Source organism: Syngnathus typhle, linkage group LG14 (genome assembly GCF_033458585.1).
Source record: "Syngnathus typhle isolate RoL2023-S1 ecotype Sweden linkage group LG14, RoL_Styp_1.0, whole genome shotgun sequence".
Lineage (NCBI taxonomy): Eukaryota > Metazoa > Chordata > Actinopteri > Syngnathiformes > Syngnathidae > Syngnathus > Syngnathus typhle.
Genome location: NC_083751.1, coordinates 4,958,592 through 4,986,451, shown reverse-complemented (window position 1 = coordinate 4,986,451; position 27,860 = coordinate 4,958,592). Strand labels below are relative to the sequence as shown.

The following is a 27,860-nucleotide window of genomic DNA, read 5'->3' as shown; positions in this document are numbered from 1 at the left end:
GGAACAAATTCTCTTCCTTCGCCTCTCTACTTTTGCCAATCTGTCTTTTCCGTCTTTTTTTTTTTTCTTTGTCTAACTACCCCTTCTCCACCGGTGGGGAGATCAGTGGAGCTTAGAGGCCCTCCTGCTTGGTTCATTACTGAGCTTTGTCTCTCTAAGAAAGAAGAACACCACTGATGTTTAATACATGGACCACTCTGTTGTTTTTTATGCCAGATAAATTCATCATCAAAAAAAAAACAGAGCGCGGAACAGCAGTCGAGCATTTTGCCCGGTGCTCTCTCAATCTAGACTTTTATTTTTTTTCCCCAGTTTCCTCGCTCTCCATTTTAACTTATCAGATGGTGCTCTGCTTCTCTCTCTCATTCTTTCGTCACATCTCGGTGAACTCGAGAGAAAGAAAACAATTCATTGTCCTTCGCTTGGCGTATACACACAAACAGTACAACGCTGCTGCTTGGCTTGCAAAACTTAAAACAGATACTGGGTTTTATTATTCCCATTTGTCTGAATGTGAACGTACGGTATGTTTGTGGGTGGCGGGCCTGCCAACGCCGGTTTCTAATCCGGGCCATCTCAGTGGGTTGTGGCTCTGGCTGTGCTCAGCAAGACATCAAATCTTGATCATTTTGAATTAAATATGAGCAAGAGAAAGGTAACTGAGATCCACACGGTACTTTCCTTGTTTGGATGAGGATGAACCCTTCAAACATCACGAGTAGCGATTTTATTTCACTTTTTTTTTCTTTTCAGACTGTCTAAGACCATCATTTATCATCTGACTCAATATCTGTGGGGACAGAAGGCTGAGGTTCAATTTTAGGTCACAAGCTATCTTTTCTATGTCTTAAAAAAGAGAGCTAACGATTCAAACACTCTCAAGAATCAACATTGCGTTCTATTCCGAAGACTCTTGAGGACATCCGCCTCAATGTTTCAGAAAGATAGTGAGAGGTAGTTGAGATCAACAACAAGCTAACATCAAGTCTCTAGTTAGTGTTGATGTTTCTTGACTTAGCAAAGCTCAGATAACCTTCAAATGTAACACACACTGATAGCTTCTTTTGCCCTGCGTTGGAGGTCGCCATTATCTGCCATATTTCGATCACATGACATTTGCAAGATAAGAGAAACTGTCCGGCTGAAAACAAGATGTGAAAACAAGACAATCTAATCAAAAGGTCTCGATGCAAGGACGAGGTGGGATAGCGATAGCGGAGAGCAAAGCGTTTAAGGCGGGAAATCAAAGCAGCCCGAGCTGATTTCTCCAGGGTGAGGACGCCGAACCCTGAGGAGGCTCTGAGCAGCCCTTCAAAACTGAAATATCAGCAGTGCCAGTTGTCAGCGCAACGTGTGATGGAAAATCAATCTAGCTCATGTCCGTCTGAGGAGAAAAGGGGCGAGGCGGGTCCCTGGTGCCTCCTCCCCGCCCCACCCAAACAACAACAGTGCCCCCCTGGATGGTTGGCATCATGGTACGCAAACATGGCGGCTCAATGTGAAACGTCTGTTGTTCTGCTAGATTAGCCAAATGATTGGCCATTAATATTCATTTCGCAGTGTGTCTTTGTTAAGCAACAGCGGGGGCTGACAGAGTGTTTGGATGAATTTACTCTAGCGTACAGTTTCTCTTTGATTTTGCTCGAGACAAGGCACTCGTGCTTCGCCAGTTTGTTTTTTCGGTGTCAGATTAAGGGAAAGCCGAGGGGGATCCCCCGGAATAAAAACAGCTCTGTTTGAATCAAATGTCTCGGGGTGATGAAATATTAAAGGGACTTTGTTCGAAGAATTTCACTTTCATCCTAAGAACCTATTTGTTGGTCCTATTTGATGCCTGACGACAAGCCGTTTAACTTTCACCGCTGAGCAAAGTAACGTTGGGGTCTGTGTGGTCTTCTGAGACGTCCTGGAGGAGCTAAAGTCCAGCAGGGATAAAAAAAAAAAACACAGTGGAAAGGTCTTCCCTAATGAAGGTGAGCTCAACTTTCCTCCCCTTAATGAGATTAAGGCACTAATTAATACAAGGTGATGCACTGAGGGATAGGTTGCCCCTATTGGACCAGAAGAGCAGCCCGGAGAGAGCCAGCCAGACTGCCTCGATACCTGCTGCCTCTCCCTGAAGTGCACAGAGGAGGTAATTAATTCAATACTACCTTAGAATCAGAAAGTGGAAAAAAATCCTCCAACTATAAAATCCTTGCCTCCTGACCTACCACGTCGAAATAAGAACGCAAGATTTTAGCAGTCGGCAGCTCGTTAGCGTTGGAAATAAGATAAGTCGGAGTTGATGGTCCCTTCTGCGCCACTCTGACTTGCTCATTTAAAATGATGTGCAACCCTCAGGTCACCCCTTCTCCGGTCAGTAAGTGGACACCGTACTGACTGACCGGCGCGTCGTGGGAACTCTCAAAGCGGCGGCTGGCGAGCGAGTAAAGAGGCAGCTGAGTGTCATTGTTAATGTGGACACAGAGCAGCACAATGGCTAAATCGATGGAGCTATAGGGGACATCAATCTTTGGCTTGTCTAATCACTCCTATTACACGCTGAGTGAAGGTAAGGAAGCGAGCGAGCAACCCAGGCAGTTTCTCTGTGAGCTTTATTGGCCTTCCCAGCAACTCTCTACCGGCTTGTCCCGTTCTTTGAAGCCTCGTTTGACAGCCGGCCAAGTGCCCGCTGCCAAGCCATCCTAATTCACAGCGAATCGGCCGAGGTTCGGAGGTAAAGAACCTCAGAAGTGCTGCGTGGCAGCTGGATGCGCTTGGCATGGCTTGCAAATTTATACCCCGCCTCTTTTTCCCCGCTTCCAAACCTCTCGGTTCTCCCTGGGAGCCCCAAAAGATTGTTCCTTTTTAAAACAGGAACGATCAAAGGCGACAGAATTAAACCCGAGTAATGAGGATCTTGGCAAGCGACCTGTAAATTTATTGATTGTTTGCCAAGCAGTCGAACACGTTCCAAGTTTTCATCCCTCCGCACGGTTTACGCACACCAGCCGAGCGGCGCGAAGGTTTTAACTGGGCACCTCTCGCGGCCATAACTTCACTATAGTGAGCTTAATCATCATCTAATTCACAAAGCTGTGATAATAATGCGCTCGGCATTGGGAAAAGGAAGAGAGGGGTTGGGTGAAGGTTCCCATCGCGGCTTTACGCCGCTGAAATAGACTCTTTAATTCTTTACAACTAAAAAAATCCTAAAAAAAAGTTTTTTTTTTTTTTTTTTATAAATGCATGAACAGAAAGATGACATGAATTCCATTTTGGCTGGTGTAAAATTGGGATGTTTTTTTTCCCCCCTCATCTTTTCAATTTGCCAGATAAGGATTTAGTTACAATATAACCAACCGACTTACATTCAGTAAACAAAATGTGTATATTGATAGCAAACTAGATCAAACCATGACAGGAATTATCCAGAAAAAAGCAGATGAGGGGGAAAACGGGCTTGAATGTCAAAACAGACGAGCCGAACAATTCTAATTTGTCAGCAAAGTCTCAACACCCACCTGCGGCATCTTTGAATTAAACTATTTCCATAAATCCTATCCAGGGGCGTTAATTGACTTAACAGCTTTTATTTGTGGAAACACATCTCGAAATAATTCCACATAGCGCTGATATGTTCATGCCAGGTGAAAGCGAATACAGAGAAACAACAAATTGAAAAAAAAAAAAATACGTTGCTTAGCTACCCGGAACATAAGCACACAACACTTTGCATGGTGTAATCACATCACAATCCACTTGAGCACTGTGTTCCTTGTTTACGACATGCACTTGAACTCAGCACTTCAACTCGTGCTCCCTTTTGTTGACTAATTCTGCTCAACCAACCACACAACAACAAAAAGAGACCTAAAAAATAGCCCATTACCTCCACGGCTCTCGCTGTCGGCCGGTTTCACCTGGATCGGGCGAGTCATCTGTCGAGAAGGAGACGACAATTAAATCCATATTAAGAACATCTTTAAAATACAGATCAAAGTGTCATTGACACAATTTGTTGTCCACCAAAGCTAGCTGGAGAGCCTGCAAGGCGATCTCGAAGCGGTGATTGAGTGGGGAAGAGAAGAAGCGGCGCTAATAAAGGTGAATCCGGCATCAGGACGAGCCTGAGGAGGATCAATCCGGCCCGATCGATCGGGGGGCCCTTGGGCCGCTCGAGAGTGTCTGTCTGCCTGGGAAGGATTCTATGGTCACTCTAATCCACTGGACCCTGATAAGAATGGCATTGGCTGGATTAGACGACTCTGTCGCGATGGCTTTTGTGTTGGCCTCTCATGTTTTGTTATTTGTTGAAGTTCCAAAGGTGGCAAAAGTTGGCCATTTTGAATTTGAGTTCCCCTTTAATAACTTTTAGTATAGTGAGTGACACTTCAAAAGTTTTCCACTTAATTTCACTGAACTGTCCTAGTAGGAGGATGAAAATTGCCAGCTAATTTGGCCCATTTGCACATCTTTATGAAAAATGTCACTGGAAATGCTTTGATGTCATAGTGAGCTGTGCGTAAACACATCATTTTACCTCGCTTCGCTTCTACGAGAAGAGAGACACATTAACGAGAGACTCCGGGCTCGTAAGTGTCCTTAATAGCGAGCCATTACGACCGACGTGCGTTGTTGACACCGGCGATATTGTAAGTCGGCTTAAACATTTCAAAATGTTACTGTGAGGACCAAGGGGGAGGAAAAAAAAACAGATTGACATTAATGACACCTAATTTTATCCAGCTACTATTTGCATGTATGCACCGACTTCTTTTAATTCCGAATCATATGACAAAACTTCAAAGTATATTTGCTCAGATTGTCATCCTGTTATGTTACCAAGCCAAAAAAAAAAAGGTCAGATTTAAAGACAGGGCAGTCCAATAAAAGCATGACATGTTCAAGGAGAAACACCATAATGGGATTTTAAAATGTCTTAATAACATGCTGATATATGGAGGCGAGGCCTGAGCCTTGTTCATTAAGTGCTAAACGTATCCATTTTCACCTTGAGGAAGAGAGTAACCTTCCCTGGATGAAATTATTCCATAAATGTACTCGTCGTAAATAATAACTAGCGGCGGCTACGTCTTTGTAGGAAAACAGGGGGGGGGGGGGGGGGGTTATGCTTGTGAGGGTTTGAAGATCCTCAAGATCCTTGTGTTCGTTCTTCTCGGTACCCCGGACAGAAGCGCCTCTGAACCGGAGTAAAAAACATCCTCGAGACGAGTAGCACATCCACTGCAAATCTTTGGATTTGCTTTTGAAATGTCACTCGGACAAAAGATGCCTCGGTGGAGTCGGAGGAGACCAAATCCGTCGCCGTGCTATGATCTCAACCGTCTCTGCGGGGCGCCTGTCCGTGTGTGGGAGGCGGTTTGCTAGTTACTGTTCACTCTCCAACATGGCGGCTCTTAATGACCTATTTATGTGCCCATTACCAGCCGCTTAGGTTAGTTCCATCACCCCCCCCCAAAAAAAAAATCCAGAATAAATGTTTGTGAAATCCTGCTGATTCTATGCTGCATTTTGTATGACCTTTAACTCTGCCTTGATCTGAAGCAAATCTATCGATGAGTTCAGCATAAGCATAAACGGCGTGAAAGGCTTACACTCCAGACATCAACATTATAAAAAATGCATTAGGATGTAATAATTCACACATATTGCCAAAATGTGATATTTAGTCAAGCGTGAAATCCAGTCGGTGCCGCACTGCAGTTGTACACTACTGCTCAGTACAAAAATAGAAAAACAAGTAAAAGTTTCTTTCCAGGTTGACTACAAAGGCTTTGTATGAGGATAACCTTGAGGTTTGAAAAGGAAGACAAAAACTTGCATTCATCCATTTTCCGAAGCGCAAATAAGCTGGAGCCCGTCCCAGCTGGCTTAGGGTGAGATGCGGGCTACACCGAGATTTGAACCCAGAGTCGAGAAAATGTGGGGCATATGGGCCAACCGGAATGTGCGAGACAAAAATATACATTACATCGAAAAACAAGGAGTAAAAATAATACGATGAGTCATAGCCATGTTGACAGCAACGCAAAAATGACTCATTTTGAATCTAATGAGCTCCATGATGACTCACAGTACTATTTTCAAACGAGTGACCAGTCTTAGTTAACTCAAAAGTTTTGATTTAAACTCCGGCTACACAAGGTAGCGCTGCTTTCAGGCCTGTGGAAAATCTATAATTCCATATGGCTTATTGAGCCGCCTCATTTGCTCAGTTAAGCCTCCAGTCAGTTGAATTAAAGCTCTTAGCACTAGCGGGGCTGCTGTTTGAGATGAAGGCTGAGATGGAAACCCTTTAGGGACAACTGGACGTAATGTAGTGTGCACATACATGCTTACTTGAAACGGGCTCCAGTTGGAGGCTCAAATAATTGTCTGGCTGTAAAAACCACAAATTGGCTGTGTTTCCGTAAAAAAACCCAAAAAGTCAATATTGGAAAAAAATAAAAAAAATTGTCATTTTTAAACACTTTCAGAAAAACAACAGATTAAAATTGGCTTATCCTATTATATTGTTTAGGATGCTCACAAATTATTGATGAATCTAAATAAGAATAAAGGAAACACAACAACAGGAGTAAAGGAAATGGCTGGTGAGAATAAGGCACAGGTGGGTAAGCTAGCACGACTGGACATGGCAAACACGGCGGCGCTGACAAGGACGAGACAGCTGGAAGTGCTAATCAGACAGGAGACGAGACATCGGCTGACAACGTGTGTGAGACGTGGGGGGGGAAGAATCACAAAAGCCCGTCACAATCAAAGCCTTTGTTCAAAAAATTTGACAATTTGAAAAATGGGAATATGAGGCTCCATTCTCACTGCAACAAGTCATTAGGGAGGAGAAGCAAGTTTCAAATTCAGTAACGACTTCTCATAGTAAAACTCGATGGCACTTACAGTATTTGCAATAAAATAAACATCCAATATGCATGATGTCTGCCGGCTTTCACTCCGCTTTAATACGAAGTAATGCTTGTCTTGGGATCATTAATGCATTTAGTGGGCCATCAAAGCTTATGTTGCCGCGTTGCTCGGTAACAGGGGACGTAAACAGCCCCCTTCTGACTGGGCCCTTGCTGCTGCTGATAGAATTAATACATCCAATCATTGATTCCGGCGACTGCTTAGGGATGACTGTCCTCCCGTAAATCTGACAGGAGGAGGAAACGGGCCACGAGGGAGTCATGAAGCAATTTTTTTTCAAGAAATGTGTCAGAAAATAAAATACTCATCAAATGCTCCACGGAAGGATATCAGTAAGGGTAGAATGTTAGCGCTGATAGAGTAGCGTGTACACACTATATATGTTTGTGTTTTCCCTCCATGTGTGATTTCAAATGTATCCCACGTTTGAGGAAAAGTGCTGGCGGCAGCAGTGTGGCGCTTGTGATAAGCGGCGCCAGTCATCGCAAAGGAGATGGCTAGCTATAAGCTTTTGGGATTCCTATCAGAACCAACAGGATTTAGAACTTGAATCGCTGACTGGGAATGACACCTGCAGGCCTCGCCGTTCGCCGCCTATGCCGTCGCCACCCCGGAAAGAAAAGAAGGAAACCGTAAAGTTAATCATCATCCTCTGGGGTGATTGCAAAGCGGAGATTACGTTCCGGAAAGGGCACTTTGGAAGACAAAAATGGAGTCATTTGATTTGAGTAGGTGTTGCTATTTACAAACGGCGAATGGCTCCTTTTTGGAGCGGAACTGCTGATATCCATCTGCTACACGGCTTCTTGTAGTACACAAATTAGCATTAGAAGGCCGCCGCTAAATTGCAGATGCGCGATCCGTAGCGCCATTAGCGCTACCCGTGTGCCTGATTAAGACCATTAGGCCTTCTGTTGCCCGGCGCTGTCCATGGTCCTGATTTGTTTTTATGTGTCTCTGAAAAGTAGTTCGAGTGGCAAATTGGTTGGGTTTTGCAGGTTCCAGAGATTACAAAAGGAACCAAAAACGTGGTCTACAGTCTTGTCTTAAAGTTCTTCGAAGTCCACCTCCTTTGCAGCCCGCCATGGTATTATTGTCGTTTCACCCTTGCGAAGGGGCCAACTGTGTGACGGCGGCCGTCCTCATTACAGCGACAGCAGACCTCGGCTCTCATCAAGATTTCATGAATGTGGCACCCCGTGACTCAGCACACCCAGTAACGTGTCACGGCTCTTAGGGTAAAAAAAGTTCTCGTCACGGAACGCTTTGCTGCTTCTGTGTCGTTTGAATATAATGACACAATGAAGAGAAAAATAGATCTCGTATATATGCTTTTGGTACTTGGGCTCGGTATTAAGCCGTAACCCGCTGTTCCATCACTCTCACACGTCTGGTTGATTATGTGGTCGTGTCTTGTGGCGTATACACTCTCGAGCAGCGGCCAGACGAGAGCGCTACATGACTTGTGCGGTGGACGACTGTGACAGGGGGGTTGCTAGATAGAGGGATTGAGCTAATGCCCAAATCCTGTCCTACTGAGCCTGTAGTGAGGGGGAGATAAAGAAAAGTAGAGAGATGGAGGAGAAATGTTAGCTAGCTAGCTAACGAGACTTTTGAAATCCATCTCCAAAAATCTGTGGGCGTTTTGTGTCATATACATGTTCAGAAAGTAGAATCCCTGCCACAGTTTGTCTTTAGCCACAAGTGCTTCTAATCAACCGAGCCAACAGGTAAACAAACACCTGAGCGCTAAGCTAGCTTGTTTACATGCTAGATGACTCAAGCCAAACTGTGGCTGGGATTCTAATGTCCCAACTTGGATTCAACACCTCTTAAAAAATCCTCTTCTATTACGCCTCAGTAGAAAATAAAATAGATCGAATTGATATGGAATGAACAAATCATTTGATTGTCGATCACTGACAGGTAAAAGCAAATTTTGACAACGTCATTTATTTTGGCCGATATCGGTTGGCACTCCGAAAGTACTACAAAGATGTACAACCACAAAGCAAGCAAAGGCTTGACTCGTCACAATGTCCCCTCGTTGGCAGTCATGTCCTCCATCTGCACATTTTTTTGCATATCACAGGGAGGACATTACTCTCCCCCAAAAAAGCCGTTTTTGGCACGGCTGCTTTCCTCCCCCCTCCTGCCAGCCCGGAGAGCTATTGACATGGTGTGTTACTGTAATGCGTGAAGCAGTGGGAGACTCATTGTAAATCTGTGTCAACAAATGCTGGAGCAGCAGCGAGCTCCATCTTGCATCCTCCCTTCCTTTCCTTGCTTCCTCCAGTCCTTTGGTTTGCCCTCCACTCGCATTCCCCGACCTATCTAATGAATCTTATCTGTATGGCACACCGGAGGCTTAAGCTTTTGGTGGGCTCACGACTCTAGCCATAACACACACACACACACACGCTCCCTGGCCGTTTGATGTACTCAGCGGTTGATTTGTGAGAAACTGTCCCGAAGATAAGACGATGGGCGACCCGCCGACTTCAGAGGGGCAAACGCCACGCCAATCCCGGGATGCGCCACAAACGAGGGTCCACTAAGAGCGCGGGGTGGGGTGTAATGGAAATGCTGGATATGTTCCGTGACAGAATTACAGATGTCGACTCGCGCGAGGATTCAGGGCTTCAAGGTGCCCTCGTGTACTGACGACATGTTTCCTCCATCTCTCTTCTTCCTTGATGTTTGCTTTGAAGATTAGGCCCCGCCTGGCCGCCGGCGAGTTGCGGCTAGTGTAATGATGTACAATATCACACACGCGAGCACGACACTGTGTTTGGCTGCGATCTTGAACCCTTATCGTGATGTCTCAACTAAGGATGAAAAGAGACGGCGGCTAAACCGAAGGTAAGGGGGGCAATGATCATAAGACAACAAATTAGTTCAGGCTAAATTGAAGGTCAGGCAACAACTGAAAATATATCGATGTCTACAGCGGTGCTTTTCAAGCTTTGTTGAGCCAAGGCACATATTTAAGAAAGAAGAAAAATGACAAAAAGTGAGTATGCAGCTTAATTATGTGCCTCAGTCATCTAGTGGAAGAGCATTTCTTTGTTTTGCCAATTACGATATATGGTTGGTATTTGGGCTGTCACTATCAAATATTCACGGAATCGATTATTACGATTAATCGGATACAGTTTAAGATGCATCAGTGTAATATTTAAAAAAAAAAATCTAGATTGCTGTTTGTAACCAATTCTTTCTGTTTATTTTGTATAATTTAGTGATTGGAGACAAATAAACAGCAAAGCAAAATCACACAAGAAGAAATGACTGGTTTTCCAAAGTAAAAGCAGTTGTTCACAATTTATCTTTCATGAAGGACTCGAAAAATCAGAGATGAATTTCGAGAGCCTGAAATCAGAATATTTGGACAACCTTTAGTTTAAAAATGCCTCTACACAATTACTCCATTATTAAAATACAATTTGATACTCAATTTGTTGTCGATTAATTTGACGCTAGTTAGCATAGAATATACATTCATCCCAATATTTTGTCAATTGTATAATTTCCCGCAGCACACAGGTTGAGAATCAGCGGTCTACTGTATTGTGTCTTTTCTGTCGCTTGGCGAGGAAAGCTAAAAAGTATCCAAGCAAGCCACCCTGACTTGAGTGCTGGTTTCAGCCATTGTCCTGGTTTTGCATCGCCGTTCAGCATGCGCACTCATGCAACAAAACACACTCTTAGGAGCTCCCGGCCGCACGAGCGCGTGCCCGCGCATTCCGAACAGCGTGTTTCCTTTGCCGTCTGAGGAGCTGAGCCCGGAATGCTCCCACTGCTGTCACAGCAACTCCGGGATTGTGACAGATTACGGCCGGCTGCCCTGACCGATAGAAGCCAAGAAGTGTTGCCTGCTCACTGACTCATAATTCTTGGCGTACCTACGCCGCGTTGACATTTCGTTAACAGGCCCGAGACCTCTGCTAGGAATCCTTGTTTTATGCACTATGATTGCCTCTAAGCAATTTGCCAACACTTGCACTTTTTGTTTTTTTTCCCCCCTCCTAGGTCATCGCCCTCACCAAACTAACACAGCCTCGCTCCGGGAAGTGAGGCGAGGACAGAAATGGGGGAGTTCTATCTTGTATTACGACATACCGGCTATAACACATCAAATGTAATATAAGACAAATGTAAATGTCAAATCACGTCGCACATCTTAAAAGAAGTGAATCGGCGAAACTTCACTTGTCACGTTTAATGACGCACGGAAGCTATGACGGGGATGTGAGTCACTTCAAATTTGCACCAAACTTATTATTTTAATCATATTCTTTTCCCACTTTGTGCTGGCATTTTAAAAATCCAAAGAAAAACACATGAATTTACTCCGTTGGAGATTTGATGACGCTAAAGTACCGTATTTTCCGCCCTATAAGGCGCACCTAAAAACCTAAAGTTTTCTCAAAAACCAACAGTGCGCCTTATAGTCCGGTGCGCCTTATATATGGACCAAATTCCTAAATTCAAACTGGCCCGAAGTATTGTGTCATGAAATCAATCATAAGTGGCCCGCTGAAGACTATGAATCATGACTCAAAAAGACTATGGATCATTATTTTTTGATTATAAAGTAATTTGTTCCGTCTGAAGTTGAAATAAAAAAGATAAAATGGAGAATAATTAGAAATCTGACATGATGCATTAATGGTGCGCCTTATAGGCCGGAAAATACGGTAAAACACACTGTTAAGATTTGTAATTTTACAGGGTAATGTGTGTGTTTGTATGTGTGTGTGTGTGCCCATCAAAAGGGGAATTGCATGAGGGAGCCAGAGCTCACAGGATCGACACTGGGCCAGCCTGCTCTGTCCATCTGCTCATCGCTCCATTCCCGGCATATCAATACCCCTCACACACACACACACCTGCGACTTCATCTGGTTGCATCACACTCCACTATAAAGCCAGTTTGTTTCACGCCGGCGTGTAGAAACCCAAACCAAGAAGACAAAGACGGCTTTAACCCGACATGGCCTAAAAACTCTCGCCTCATCGACCTTGAACTCCAGGGCTGAACAAAATCAGAAACATGCGGCCTCGCCGCTAGCTGCTTCTCTTTGCGGACTGCGGAAACGACACACACACACAAAGATAGTGACCAAGTGAGAACAAGAGGCACTGGAGCAGAAAGCACATTGCAAGTGCATGTGCTAACTCCCACTCCTTGCCTTGGGAAGCATATTTCATTCAAAAGGGATTTTTTTTTTTTTTTTGGAGCAGATATGGTTTGAGGAGATCATTTTCAAAGTTATTTTATGTCTATGTGACGTCGTAATAGCGGACAGAGAACACATTTCCTTTGTAAGGTTCAAATCGTAAAGCGCACACACGGCCATTTTGGATGACAACTTTGGTTTTCGGAATATACACCGTGCAGGTTTTATTGTTAAGTGCTTGAGGACGCCTCGCTCTGTCACACACGCTACAGTTAGGAAATAATATCAAGAAGAGAGTGCAGTCAGGCCATTAGCGCTCGTGGCATTGCCCCGGGAGCCCAAAGAATTGAGGAAAAACAATCACGACCTCGCCAAACGACGAGCGTATATTTACATGGAGACAAAAGGGAACGAACCTCAAATGCCCCGCGTGTGATTTTAAGGTTGCCTTCAAGTTGTGAATGTGAGAAGAATGTGTTCAGATGAGCAGTAATAAAATGAATAAATAATAAAAGCTGAGCTAGGGGAAAAAAGGAAGGGGGTGAGGAGGGGGTGATGTGTAGGACGCTTGTGAGAGTGATTTAGCTCCAGTTCATGCAAAGTTCAGCCAGACTGCCTCTCCTCTTCTGTCACTTGTCTGTGTTCCCTCCACTTGGCCCGCATTTGACGCATTTCCGTGACACTATAAAGTAACATCTTTGGATTTCATGGAGGCGCATGCAAATGATGGGGTCAGGGGGGTTTCTGGAAGGGTGCTGGGAAAATGGTGATGATTGTGTCATTTGAATTTAGTTCTTAGGGATGATTTTAGACAGCATTTTGAAGTGTGTTGTAGTGATTTTTATTTCCTTGTTTGGTTTTTTATTCGAATTTAAAATGTTACATCAACCTGCCAAAGGAAGACAGTGTTCATTAATATTTACCTATTAATATAATATTTAAAATTGACTTTTATTTAAATGAATAAAAATAAATTACTCACTTAATATTTTATGAGTTCACAAAACTTAAAAAAAATCTTTGACTTCATTCAATTTGAATTCGATTAATTGTTCAGCCCTACTTAAAACGGTACTTAGAGGATACAGCGTATAAAAGGAGAGGAAAGCAGCAATGAAAGTGATTTTGCCTCATAGTTCATCTTCATCTCGGCTTCCTGTCCCAAAGCCCACTTCATGAAATAAGTCCTGCTGAAAATCAATGGCGGTCCGAGCCGCGTAAAGGTCAGCCATTCAGCAGCGCCGGCCTTGGCGGGCGAGCCCGGCTTGGGCTCGTACTGCTCGGCTCGGCTAAGTAGAATTAATGGGGGGGATCGATTATGCTGCACAGCAGTCAAATTGAACCAAGCGGGGAATCATTTGAAGGCAGGAAGTGCGGCGTGACACAGAATGAGATGCACTCCCGACTAAAGTGTGAAGTCTCCGCCACCTCGCAACTTTCTGTACTTCTCTTTTTTTTCCTTTAATTTCATGTCACCTCAGGCAGCCCATTCTTCTTGTATTTTTTTTTCCCCTCCTTTTAAACTAAATCGATATAGAACCGGAGGAGACAAATCAACCAATGGTGTCACTTTGGAAGGCTTGGCGGGTAAGGGGAGGGCACAGCGGCTCCGTCACGTGATCACATGTGACCAATTCTATGTGGTTGACAGTAGGGGTGGGGGTGGACCATGGAAAGTTTGACCGTTTGAAGGACCGACATAAGAGAGCGAAAGGCTGGCGAGGGATGAAAGGGATGAATGAGCTTCCAATGGGAGAGCCCGTGGCGGGCGAAGGGAACGGGGAGCCGAGTGGGCGGCGGCGCCCACGGTGGTGGGCGGTTTGCGTTTCACGGAAGAATCCTGCTCCAGCGACTGCGGAACGAGAGCCCTCATCTATAATGTATACCAAGCTTCCACGAGAGAATTTACATATGTAGAAAAAAAAAAATAAGGAAGCATCGCAAGGCCCAGCGTTGCCAGTGGCAGCAATTTAAATCATTCTCTTGTGTTTGTACTGTCATAGTGCTAATTCGCTTATACCATAGTGTTTTTTTGGTTTTGCTTTATGTGGTGGGGGGAAAAAGGACTAAATGGCTGTATAAGTATAAGTAAACACCTTTAATTCATCATTATTCAAATACCTCCGGAACAACACTTTTTTTTCTCTTTTTCGAAAGCAAGCATGCTAGCTGGAATCCCAACGCTGGCTGCTTTACGTTAATAGTTCGTGTTTTTAGACTTGGCAAGGTTTAAGACTATTTTAATATAAATCCGTGGAAAGAAACAAGCCCCCTTTAGCCTCATCTTCAACCTCTGATTTATAAGAAACCACCGAGTCCAGAAAAAAACAACCAATCAGAGACAGATGTCAATGTGTGCATACTTGACTTGCTAGCTTGCGTGTCAATCGCAATCTCGTTTCTCCTTCCAAAGCATCGCCGGCGGAAAACTCCGGCATCACATGGCCATCGGGACAAAAATGAAATAAATAATCGTGACAAGTGGCCACTTAGCCGCAGCCCGCCTCGCTGAAACCTGACGAGGCTTCCGTCTGGGCTAACTTCAACAAACGCAAAGTGACGTGCCTAAGTGGGTTCAGGTTGCCGATCTGGCGTAATTCAGTAAAAATACAAATGAGGCTGGCTTGGAAAACAGATCATTCAAAGTAGCAGGGAAGGGAGAGAGAGCGGGAGGGAAGCCGCTGGGAAAAGAGACTTTCATGTCTTCTTTTTCTGTCCTTCAGAGGCTTCTCTCTATATGCCTCGCCGACCATGTGACACACACACACCCGGCACTATATAGACCGGCTGATTTCCCTCATTGGGAATCGATAACAAATAACCTTACTCTTCACCGGCCATTACCGTCGGTGTCGACCACCGCGAGCCGTCTTTATCTGCGCGCCGGTGACACGTCTAACCTTGAGCCCCCCCGGTCCTCCCCACTTTCTCTCTTTGCTCCCCCCAGGTAGATTTCAAGCAGAGGGTTTGGGCCCTGCTTTTTTGGAAAGGTTCAAATTGAGCCCTATGGGAGCGGGCGAGCGTGGAGCAGCCATCTCCCATGACAGATCAATGGTAGGTCTCACCGCAGGGCAGGAGGCCAGGGCCTCGCACAACCCGCTAATAGAATCCCAATGTCATTGCTGACACGACATCGCCGGGTCGGCTCGGGGTGAGCCCGAGGTATAGGACGGTGGGACGGACTGTTTAAAAAGAAAGAGAAAACTCGCACACTCGTCGGCAGTTCGTGTCGGCTGTCTGCTGAAAGAAAAATGCAGTAGGAATTCGACATGGTTGTCCGATAAAAAGCAACCGTAGCTCCAAAGAGAAAGAAAAAAACGTCGGACTTCAGAGCTCCTCGACTTACTATTTTAATTTGTTTCATGACCAGACTTATAAATGTAGATCTAATCAATATTCGCCATTACAGTACAAGCACAATTTGTAGTGCATCAGATCCCTCTAGTGGAACCTCAAACAATTACTGAATTATATGTTCTAGCTGTGTTTCATGTTTTTTTTTTTTTTAACTCCAGTATACAAGAAAAATAATAAAAGAAAATAATCGACCAAGTGAGAGCTCAACCAGAAAAAAAACTGGGCCTCTCGTAATTCAAAATGTTGTATAAGCTGCAAGCCCCGCCTCACCATCTTGAATGCCTGCATCTTAAACAAGAATTATTTATAGATTTTCCCACTCCCAGCATTGTCACATTTTATTCCAAGCGCATGTGTCATGCTGAAGTGTTAACTTTTCATGTTTTTAAATCAACACAGTACATGTTGAAGCATTTGGATAAGTAGACAGATCTCGCCTAAAAACGTGTCATATTTTTGTTGTGCATAACACGCTTTGGCAGAAGCAATATTTTCACTTCTGTTACTTTGTGCTGTCGGTTGGGACTTTTTGTTTTGTCTCATATTTATCCTTCCTTTCCTGACTGCGTCGATATCCAGCAAATTAAAGGTTCCTTGCTTCAAGATGTTTATTTGTTTATTTATTTATTTTACACAACCATTATCATTAGGCTAACATTTGTCCGCTAGCTTAATGCGATCCTAAAATGAGTAACATAAATGAGCATTGCTATAGTGCACAATTTGCAGAGGGAGATAATCCCACCATCGGAAAAAAAGGTGCAAGCCTAGCATTTTTTACTACATGCATTTTTTTTTTAACGTTTATCTTCATTTTGTGGTGAATTATGGACAATTTTTCTTGCCAAAATTAGCTTGCATTTCCGCAAATGAGAGCACTTCAACAATAACATCAAGACTGTTTCGGTGTGAGTAATTAGTCGCAAAGTAAACCTAATTGCATGTCGAAAGCGTGACTATCTTCCACGTTCTTGTTCTCCATGTAAGATCCTCCGCTACATTAAAAATTAGCCTGTGTCTTAAACATGATGAATTGGCTTCCTTGCTTGCATTTTGCATTTTAAATTTCCTTCCTTCCTTCCTACTCCAAAGTAAATTGCAATATTTCCACTGCACTGCTGAGCAGCAATAAAGGGAAAAAAAAATCTCATTTCATATATTCCACTTATACGGCAGCTGTTAAGTCACTATAAATAGTACGCTGTACATTCACCCGGATGTACGCGTGAGTGATGAGTGCAGGGAAAATCACGGCCACCAGAGGAAACATGTCTCACAGAGTCTTAAAAGCTCCTGATGAAGACGAAGAGGGGATTTAGACCTTTGCATATTTTACTTCCACATTAGTCTCTATGTGTTCCGTGTGTGAGCGGCAGCCAAAAGCTAGCGTACAGTTTTCCACTCATCTTTCAGGAGTTTCTGCCAAAGGTAGATCCAAAAAAAAAAAAAAATACAAAAAAAAAAAACTTTGTAAAACTTTTGGAGATTTTGTTAAAAGCAGCCTTGGGCCTCTGGGCCATATATAGACTGAAATTCTAAATAAATAAAAATGTAATATTTTCCCCACTCCCATATAGGCTTGCAAATTTAGAGCTAAAATAAAAGTATGTCCTTATTCGGATTATGCATCTTAGCTCATGTGTAGCTAACATTCATTCTCTTAATGATCACAGAGGGTCAACCTGCCTCTGATCCCCGCGCCGCCATTAAGCAAATAAAAGCAACACTGATCACCAGGATGTCTGCAGAATGCATCAATCTCCAGTAATTAGACACGTTCTGACTCTTGATCCCACGCTGACACTTCGTCTAATGAACTCATAAGGAAAGGCCTCCTTGGCAAACTGAGAATGAGGTAAACAAGTACGCTTAGCTTTAGCGGCGAGATAAAGCCGCTGTGAGCACGCTCCCGGCTTGTTTATTGCAACTCGGTATTGTCCGTGTGAAGGTTACGCATGTTGGGTCACAACTGTCACGTTAGGATCACGCAGTAGACCCCCGTAGCATTAATCCGTGTAAAGACTGACTCCGTGTGATACTTAAAGCTATTGTGTGTGCTTGCACGCAGGCCGAGAAGCTCGTGAGGGATAGAACGCAATCAAATCTAGATGCACGATAAGGCCGAACATTAAGTACAGTAGCAAAGTAGGTGTAAGTGTTCATAAAAACTATATTTACTGTGAAATGCCAAATTTTTAGATGCAGCATCGGCCACTGACACGGCCCCTTTAAATTCACCCATGCCAATTAGTCACCCCAGACTTGGTGAGGAAGGGCATGGGGGGTGGAGGGGGGAGGGGCAAAAACTGCCTGACAGGCCTGATGTAGAGATGGAAATGCAGTCATTTGGGGTCATTTGGCTACTTGCTAGCGATTTTGTCTCCACTGTCCGTCCATCCTTCAGTCTGTCCGCTAGAATAAATGGGGTCAGCGGCATGTGATCGGCAACATTCATTTATATGTAAATGACCCCATCGAGGCAGCGGAGAAATCCGCTTGTCTCGTGCACGCACGGCGAAACGACCTGCCTGGGAAAGGAAGCCGGCCGGCCGGCCGGTCTGTCTATGCCAATCCTTTGGCTCCTCATCCTCTTTTGTAGCACTGAGCTTTGGCTGGTCTTTCTCAAATCCTCGCATTGAACACAATGACGTACACATGACCAATGCAGCTTACTTATGCTCCTTTCCGCTGCGCAGTACTTATTCGGGCTGACACTGGCTTTTGATGCTTTTTCACTAGTAAGGTGCTACCAAGTTGCTATTTCTAATCTGGCCTGTTGATCTGATATCATACAGTACAGTATAATATGCAAATCTTAAAAAAAAAGTTTAAAAAGTTGTTTTCTAATCTGGCCTGTTGACCCGATATCATACAGTACAGTATGCAAAAAAAAAAAACCTTGTTTTTCAAGTTGAGAGACCCAAAAGAAAAAAAAAAACATTTAATCGTACAAGTAGAAAATTGCCCTTTCTGTTGATCAACTCATTGTTCAATCAGTTAATCGCTTCAGGGGACCACTTCCACGCAATCAATCATAATTAGTAATCTCATGCACTTTTTAATATCGAGCACCGTGTTGATATTGTTAAAACCCGATCCATACAATTGTACCTTTCCGCCCATGTAGCGAATCAGTGTAAAACAAAACCCGAACAATAGAGCAGCCTAGAGGTTGACTCACTTCATTACCGAGTCATTTTGCTGATATAGAAGTGAGGACTTGTACTGTAAATTCTTGCCTGCTGGTGACACCATAGATAATTACATTCCCATAAATAATGGAGCATGCCTTGCCCAATTCCTACTTGCCTATTCTTATGAGATTAATATGCAGGCAAAGTGGCAGGTATATTGTCCATTTAAATGCACAGCGAACAATGAAATAAGTACGCTACATGTTTATGATGAAAACCGTCTGTTATGATGTGTAATGTATATCAATAGGTAGCACATTGAAGGTCAAATAACATTAACATAATGTTGTCGCTTTGCTTTGCCAGGTCTGATAATATCTTTGCCGTTGGCATGGCAACTCTGGATGTCTTACTTTACAATTTTATAATATAGTTGGACCAGCTAGGATATCATTTTATACTGGCAATAAAAAACTGCATTTTCTGCCTTTTATGTCTTGCTGCAACATGGAATGTGGGGACAAAGTCGGTTTTTAGAGGGCGTGTCAGAGTCGTAACGGAGAAAGAGGGACAGTGCCTGTGTAGGAAGGCAATGCCGGAGTTTCAAACTCAACACTTCTTGACATTGAGATGGAACCTCACTTTTTGTAAAAAAAAAAAAAATCTGACTAAAACCAAATTGTACAGAAACCAAAGCGCTATTACCCATAGAAAATAATGTAATTGTAATTATTCTGTTCGACATCTCAAAAATTACATTTAAAAGTAAAAAAACCCAATGCGACTTAAATATAAAAGACTAAAGAAAGCCACAAAAGCTCCAAACCTTGCCGAGTTCTGTGCCAACAACAAACAAAAAGCAAAGTTAGCCCATCGTCTTCTGCTTCTAACCATGTCTGCGACCATTTACAGCAGTCCATGTACAGTGCCTTAAATTACAAATCACAACTGTAGGGGGGGAGCACATGAACAAGAAAAAAAGCCCATTATTTCTCAGTGATACTTTAAGTACGGGTCAATGTAACCACATAAACAAAAGCCATAAAAGTACAAGACAAGATCTCAATCGATCGGAGGCAAGCTTAGTCTTCTGAAAGCACCCAAAGTACAGCAATTTTATAAAACGCAAAAGATCAGTGCTGCATTTATCCTCATGCCAATATTTTTTTTTTCCCATCACAGATTTTTCACAAGAGTTTTTCTTTCAAACTCAAGGTTTGTGTGCTGCTACTTATGCTTAGACAACTTTTTGCCACAGCAAGACAGAATATATATATTTTTTTAATTACAAAAATAGCAGTCTATAATATGATTGCAATTAGTTGTTGTTTGCAGAGGATAAATAATATATGCATGCTACTATTCTTATAGCATCTGCCTCCATATGTTACTTGAGTCGTGTCCACCTTCTACGGGTAGTCTGAACCATCAAGAGGGGGCACCATAGCATTGTGCAGCTGCTGACTTGATAAAACTGTAATCCACACAAACACATTTCTATTCTTTCTACTGTGCTGTATACAACGTGCTTTCCAACTGTCAGGGCAATAAAATGACATCACATTGGAACTGTGGCTCCTTAATGTAAATTGTTTAGTAACACACAAAAATTGTGTCCAAAAATGTTGTGTCCAAAAATATGCCATTTTGTGGCCATTTCTATGGAAAGCCACATTTTGGAACAGCCTTAACAGAGAACTTGATTACAGTAGGAGTTCATAGTGCCCGAGTGGCACCATTCTTTCAATTTGAGCCGAACTAATGCATGCAGACAGAATGGAAATTGCAGTTATTCCAGTTCTGTTGCATTCATAAAAATAAAAACCCTAACATTGTGATCATGTCCATCAGCTTGATACTCAGCAGCACAATAAGGTTCAGTATTTTGGTAGCCTTCAATGGAAAAAGTACCCACGCATCCCTATTGGGGTAGTTCTTTAAGAAACTTCGATTGATTGACTCTAATCGCATTGTCTGGCTTTGGGAAGGAAATTAAGCAAAGGGGTTTCTAAGTACAAAGTTACTAGAGGAAGCAGGTGGAAATCGGATTCTAGCCTCTCACAGCCTCGTGTGACCTCATGTGTGGATTGAGACCATCTCACCTTGATTTCTTCACTTAATAACCTTGACCAAAACAAATCTGCATCCCCACTCCGGGTGCCGCAAAGCGTGGATAATGGGCCCAGTGTGCGAGCGAGCGATCGGACGCGCACATGTACCTACACGGGCTGCTGGACTGCCAGAGCATACTAATGTATTTCAAAGTACATGCACACAGCCTGTAGGCTGAGCCACTCTTTAATGAACAGCTTAATGGGCACAGGAAGATATAACAAAGCTTGTCTGGGTGCATTGTTTGGAGCCGGGTGTTCACAAAGAACTCCTTGGCATGACAACCTCTGATGATAAGCATGAAGGAATAAGATATCACATTTGTTTTGTTGGAATGAAATCATCTCTTGGCCATTGGTGAAAGCCATGATGATGTTTCCTGCTGTCATGACAAATCGAGAAGACGTTTAACTAACAACGCTAATACGGATGCTAACAAGGTTGCAGTGCGTTTCTGTTATCATTTAGGTCCGACTGACTTAAAAAGAAAAAAACAATACGGCTTAAACATTATAGCTCCGTGTAAATTTCCAGTCACAGGATCTATTAGATTTTTGTGACGTTGCAGTGATTTCCGCCTCGTGGCCATTCAGGGTAATCGCTAGCATCTCTACTCTTGACGTTATGTATCAGTAAATATATATGGAGGGAAGGAGCCGACGATGCAGCGGTCCCCAAAGAGCGACTAAATTGAGGGCCGCGTCTTCATTCCGTCGGCTGGATGCCGACCTTGCCGAGCGTCTCCGTGGGCTCTGTGACTGCCTAATGAAGATTTCAGGGCCGTGCTAACAAATTCGAATAAATAGCCGTGCGGCAACTAGATAAAAATAATAAATAATCGGATACACTTGCAGAGAGTGCAAATGAAGAAAGACACATTCGGCCTGGTTTTACAAAACAAATGCTGCGCAATCTGGTATATTGCTCACTTATTGAATATTTCAGGCATTCTTTTACATCATTCAAGAAAACCTTAGCTAGGCCTGGAGCAAAAATGAAGCGGTTAAAAAAAAAAATCAACTTCCTGAATGTTGTTTTGCTAGCTTGTCAGTGTGTAGCAGTTTGCTTTGGCGTTGTCACGTCTGACCTTTACCGGCATCACCAACTTAGGAGAAGTTGTCTTTCACTCTCCCTTAAAGACGACTGACATTTAATAGTCCCCACAGGTCAGCGAAGCTAACAAACACCAAATACGAGCTGCCAGATGCCTATAAAAAAATAAGGGGAGAAAACTCTCACCTTTTGCAACTCACTGATAGAGTTGTGTGTAGAAATAAGAGTGCAAATGTCATTTTTTCTTCCGTCCTCTTTAAACTCCCTATTTTCTTACTTTGCTCCAGTTCCCATTTTGCCTCCCTTGTGAGTTTGGTCATTGGTTGACTGCGACCTGTCCTTTCTCTGCTCCCCGCCAATTAAGTGTAAGCAACAGGGAAGGCAGCGATATGGAGGGACAGAAAAGAGGAGTGATGGCCCAAGGCGTGCCACGCTCCCCGGCAGACAGACCCCCGATGCCATTGGCCAATGTAACACATCCGTCGTCTCTGGAGTTTTAAATGATTCAAACATTTGCCCTTCGCTGTTCCTGCGGTGGGCATTAAGATGTTTCATGTCCGCTCTTGCTGGGGACTCGCTGTCACTCAGCTTCCTCGGTGCGTTTTCATTGGCGGGTTGTTCCTTTTTATTTTGATCCATTCAACCATGCATCCATTTTCGATCACACTTATTCTGAGTAAGGTCGCAGGTAGCACAAGCCTAGCCTGGTTGGGGAATAAACTCTAGACTGGTAACCAGCAAATCACTCGGGACATCCAGATAAACAACTATAGTTGACTGTTATTATTGATTTAAAAAGTTGGCATTTCACTTTTTGGTGTTTTCGTTCTTCCTTTCATTCCTTTGCTCGGGATATGAAAGCTATTTGATGCTAAAAAAACAAAAGGTACCTGAAGTAGCGCTAGAGCAATATTTTAAAAAAATTTAAACGCACTCAACAACTTCAACCAATCTATCCATCAAAAATAATTTAAAGAGGTTGGCTTGTCCAGTAGGAACTTGAGAACCTATCTAATGCAACCTTAGAGCTCAAGTACCTTGGCCACATTGTGCTGGATAGCATTCAAAAATCAATACAGTACTGCTTTTAAAAAGCCACTCAGTTTGACACATTTTAATTACAAACCTTTAGAGACCTTAAATCACATGTAAAAACACCCAGCAAGGATTTTAAAGAACTCAAATTTGTCTCTCGAGAGCTAAAGTGGAGAGAAAGGTAAAGCTGAAAGGTGCCAAAAATTCCCTTAAGCTCCAAATGAGTGACAAACTGAGAGCATTTGAGCTCATAGTAAAGACTCCATTACAACGTCCGAGGTCGAGCAGAGCAGAGATGAACCGGGGCCGAGTTGTCTCTCATGCAAAGTCAGGTTTCAGTGAGGGACTCGCTCAGCCTCTGTGGAACGTGCCTGGCAAACCCTGCCGCCTCATTAGGGATGCGGAGAGACTCGCGCTCCCCATCACCTGTGAGCTTTTTATATCTAGCATAATCTCTTAGTAGATATTTCTTACATCCAATAATGAGCACGTTATTACTCCGTACGACATGGCGGGGAGGGGGAGCAAGGAGGATGGAAGAACTCCGGAAGGAAAGAGGAAGCTTGTAAAAAACATGTTTTGATCCTTTTGGATTGTATTTAAGTTCGCAAAACACGCTAGTTAATGTTAGCTATCTTGAGCACGTGGGCGGCATTAATCGGAGCAGCAGAAATGATTTATACGAGTGTTTGTTTTTGAAATTTAAATTACAGCTGGCGTTCTGGTTCCTTTTGAAGTGATTCATATCGTTTTAAGTGAAACTTAAAAGCGACAGAAGTTTTCTCAATGGGGTTTCCCTTTAGTCAAATGTTGTTATGGCCACCCGGAAGTACTGGAGAAGCCGCCGTGATGAAAAGGTCTATTTGACGGGTGGGAATGGAGTCCATGGAGGGGAGAATGTCTAATAAATAGGTAAATAAGTGCATGGATAAACAGAGCGGCACACCTCCGCCTGGCACACCTGAGGCGGTGGAAGAAGATCCATCCGTCTCGCTGTGCTTCTTGTCTCCGTTGTCTGCATTGATTGATGCCAAGAGAGAAGGATCAAAGGCGTGCAAGATGGAGAGATAGCAAGGGCGGGAAGAGAAGCAAATGAGATGGACGGACAGGAGATGGAAGGGGGGGGAGCTGCAGGAGACGAGTTGCATGGTCTTTCTGTCGTACATTAAAGGCGATATAATATGCCATTAATTAGCACATTTAAATAAAATGTCTGACATGTTTTAGTGGAAATACTGCAGGAAATAAGAATTACGGCCCTGTTAAGAGCAGACAGTTTTGCGAGGTTTGTCCTGTCCCATGCAAATGAGCCACATGCAATCTATATTATTTTCAAAACCAAAATATTCTGTGGTTCTCAAAGTTCAGTCGAAAGAACCGAAGCCAGCTTTGAAAATCGTTAGCAGAGAAACTTGGTGCGAGGGCAACTGTTATGTCACATCCCAGCCGAAATTCATTCGCTTATTCTCTTGCATAATTTCCCACTTAATGAGTTGGCAGTGATTTCAAAGACCCACGCATATGCATACAAGCAATTAAAAATTCTCCATAATATGTCCCTGGTAAGACATGCAGAGTTAAAGGTACTCCCCCCGGCCCCCACCTTCCTTTTTTTCCGCCATTGGCCCTCTCTCCTCCATATCCCGTCCTCAAGAGGAGGAGCAGGGCCAAGCGCCATTAATCTCCTATCTAATAACACTGGTAATGTTACACATTATTGGAAAGAGATGGGCAAAATGAACCAATAAGTTATGTGATACGAGTACGCCAACCCCCTCCTCCGTAGCGCCCGCTTCAATCCCAAGGACATTTAGGCAAAAGAAAGAAGAGAGCAGGAGAGCTGTTTTTTGTTTTTTTTTAAAGATAAATAATCAAATCAAAAGTAAACAAGGTGAGGCATTTCCTGCTATCGACCTCTCGGCCGGGGACATGCATGGATTCCTGTATGTGGAAGATAAGTGTCTTTGATAAAGTAGGTTAGCATTGATTAATCCATGAAATCTCCGCTGTGTGGACTTCAAGTTAATGAGTACACTTTTCGATACTGCCCCGCCCGCCACAATCTCTCACGACACCCGTTCACCGCGCAGCCCGGGGAGCCCGCATGCAGTGACACGTGCATTCCCGATGTCTCTTATTTTGGGCAAAGATGGCCAATCAATGAAGTTGACATTTGTTACAGTGAAGGATTCACAATGCAATCATGGAATAAAAGCTATTATGGGGGCCTCCAGACAGGGTGGAAAGGTCACAGCTAATCTAAAGGGAACAGGAGTTATTTAACCACAAGCACTAGAGTAAAAGGAAGATGGACGACAATCTATATACACGGGTCCTTGGGGGCGGGGCTATGTGTGTAAACTAGTGTTATCAATGCTCACATTTGAAATGAAATTCACCAAGGTGAATTAATTTCAATTCAACTTTGTAGCATGTAGCGCTAAGGATAGTTTGAAGCCTCCGTCCGAATGTTTATCCCCGTCGCCTCGGCAAAGTGAAACAAAGCAAACAGCATGTCGGCTGCAAACATCGGTCACATTTAGAGCAACCTTGGAACAAATAACGCTGGGAAAACCGAAATCACAGAAGACGGACACGTGATCTCAACAACTGTGCGTCGACACCTCGATTGCGAACACCTCCGGATTCCGGCAACAACCCCCTCCTCTCACTGGCGCTAATCCATCTCTCACGCCGCAGTAAATCATCCCTCTCTTCCTTAACCTCAGCAGCATCTGTGTGGAGGCGGTAGAGTTGACGTCAAAATATTTGGCAGCCATCTCTAGTAGCATTTTAACCTCCGCGGTTATTACACATTCGCAGGTTTGTCTGACATCCCCTCAGGCATTAGCCTTGAAACTCCTTTAACTCTCTATTTACCATTATTCATTCCTCCAGCAAGGATAGATAAACAAATTCATGCTCAGTGCTTTGTGAATGGCTCAAGTTGACCAGAGTATGGGATACCTCAGGGATCATTACCGTGTACCCTGCCAGAGTGACGATCGACGATGAGTAACCATTTTGTAAGCGATTAACATTTTCAGTGGTTTTTAGATGTCCGTGCAAATTAGTTTTGCAGTAGCTCTACTTTTCCGCATCAAGTATTTCTTCCCATGCGTTTTTCTTTCAGAGGGAGGCGGAGTTTATTCCCGGAAGAGAAAGACGGTCCCACAGGGTCTTTGACAGCTGTCATTAAATCACAACTCATGGAGGGATCTAATGGCACCGCATTGACCTGATGTACAGTGATGTAGTGTGCCGACAGGTGTATGTACATGCTCGCTCACGCACACACGCACGATGCTACGTGGATGCGCTAATGTGGTGCACAACATGGGGCTTGCCAGTCAACTCCAAAGACACAATGTCCTTTTCGGAATCACATTAGCGCCGTCCGTATCCATCTAGTTGCTCACTTTATTCTCTCTCCATAAATATATACATGTGCAAAAAGGCAAAAGTATGTTTATTCTCTGAGTGAGGGAAAAATAAAAGCCACACCAAGGTGATTCATTTGTATTTTCACCGCAGCTACACCCTTTTCAAGGATTCTCGGAAGATAATTAGCCATAAGATATAGACTGGAAGGTCAGCGCGATCAAGATTACCATCCCATTCAAGAATATCCACGCGTTAATTAGCACAGCACGGGAAAGAGGACGGAAAAACGGGGAAAAAAAAAACAATAATAAGAGTTGAAACAGAATACCTTGTAACAAGCAAAAAATAAAACATTGGTTGTGTGTTTAACAAACGTATATTTTCTCCAATCCCGTTTCTCATCTTAACTCGTTCACTGCCAACCCAGGGAAAATGAATCTTTGACGTTTAAATCCGTCATCGAGAGTGAATGAGTTCATCTCCAACAACAGCGGCAAAAACCGTATGATGAAAATTAAATTGATCAACCTCTTGGATGCTATCAAAGTTGCACATCCAAGTGAGCTTTCCTGCAGCACGTAGCCAATGAAGAATAAATCCGAGCGCGGCAGATAGGATCGCTCTATGTTTCATTAACAGCACCTCGGATGAAATATTAAAAAGAAGTCGAGACAAGAGCCCCGAGACTCCAGCATTGGGTTCAAAAGTCGGAGTTAAATTTAACATTTTCTCCCGCTGCCGTGGGCCGCGCCGCATACTTATGCGCATCATGCTTCAAATCTGTCAACCCGTTTGACAAAAGAACCCGGCGCAGAACCTGCTGAACTGTAACCTGGACGGGCATAAATATTTATCGGCGGGCCGGCGAGGGTCATCATGACTTTGCGGTGCAGAAGCTTTTGAACGCCGTGATATTGTTCTTTCTTATCATCATGAACAACAACAAAACATTCATCCATCCATCTTCTTTCCCACTTCTACTCGTCAGGGTCGCGGCGAGCCGAAGGCTAAAGGCCGACTACACCGCAAACTAGTCACCAATCAATCGCCCATACAGAAGCGGACGATCATTCACGTTCGCACTGTCACCGAATGACAGGCGAGTGACTCACTTGAACGATGTAAAACGCACAAAAAAAAAAAGGAACGAAAACAGCTTTTGTGTTTGATGAGCAGAAGCGGACTTGAAGTACTTCATGCGGGGGTGTGAGATGAAACATGAAAGGAGGGGGCGGGGGAGAGGGAGGGTGGGGGGGGCATATATGGACTTGCATAGGAGAGGCTGTGCGTGCCACAAAGCGACTGACTCATAACGCTGGTGATTCACTGTGGCCTGCCCGATCACATCTGACTCATTCAGACGAGAAGTGGCCAACAATAGAGGACAAGAGTGTGCGTGCGTGCACCGTTTTTTTTTTTTCCCCGCAGTAGATACGATTTGTAGAAATCTTTATCTGAATTAAATACATCAAGTCACACAATATTATATCTGATTTTGATTAAATAGCAAAAAAAAAGGTGCACCGTCTATTCATGTGAGAAGCAATTTTGCAGTTAGGGTTGGTAATTCTCCGCTGTAATGCAATGTCCTCTAACATGAGCGGAAAGGAAAGCTGTGTGTGTGTAATGCTGTGTGTGTGTGCGTGCTTGCTGCAGTGGTGACAGTGAA

General features: G+C 43.7%; 1 protein-coding gene across 1 annotated transcript in view; it reads right to left on the bottom strand.

Moving 5' to 3' along the window:
• Positions 1–27,860, bottom strand: part of celf5a (cugbp, Elav-like family member 5a) — a 140,344-nt gene that overhangs the window by 52,784 nt on the left and 59,700 nt on the right. Inside the window, exon 3 of the mRNA XM_061297227.1 lies at positions 3,875–3,923. Coding sequence (XP_061153211.1) covers positions 3,875–3,923 — 49 coding nt within the window. The remainder of the gene's footprint in view (positions 1–3,874; positions 3,924–27,860) is intronic.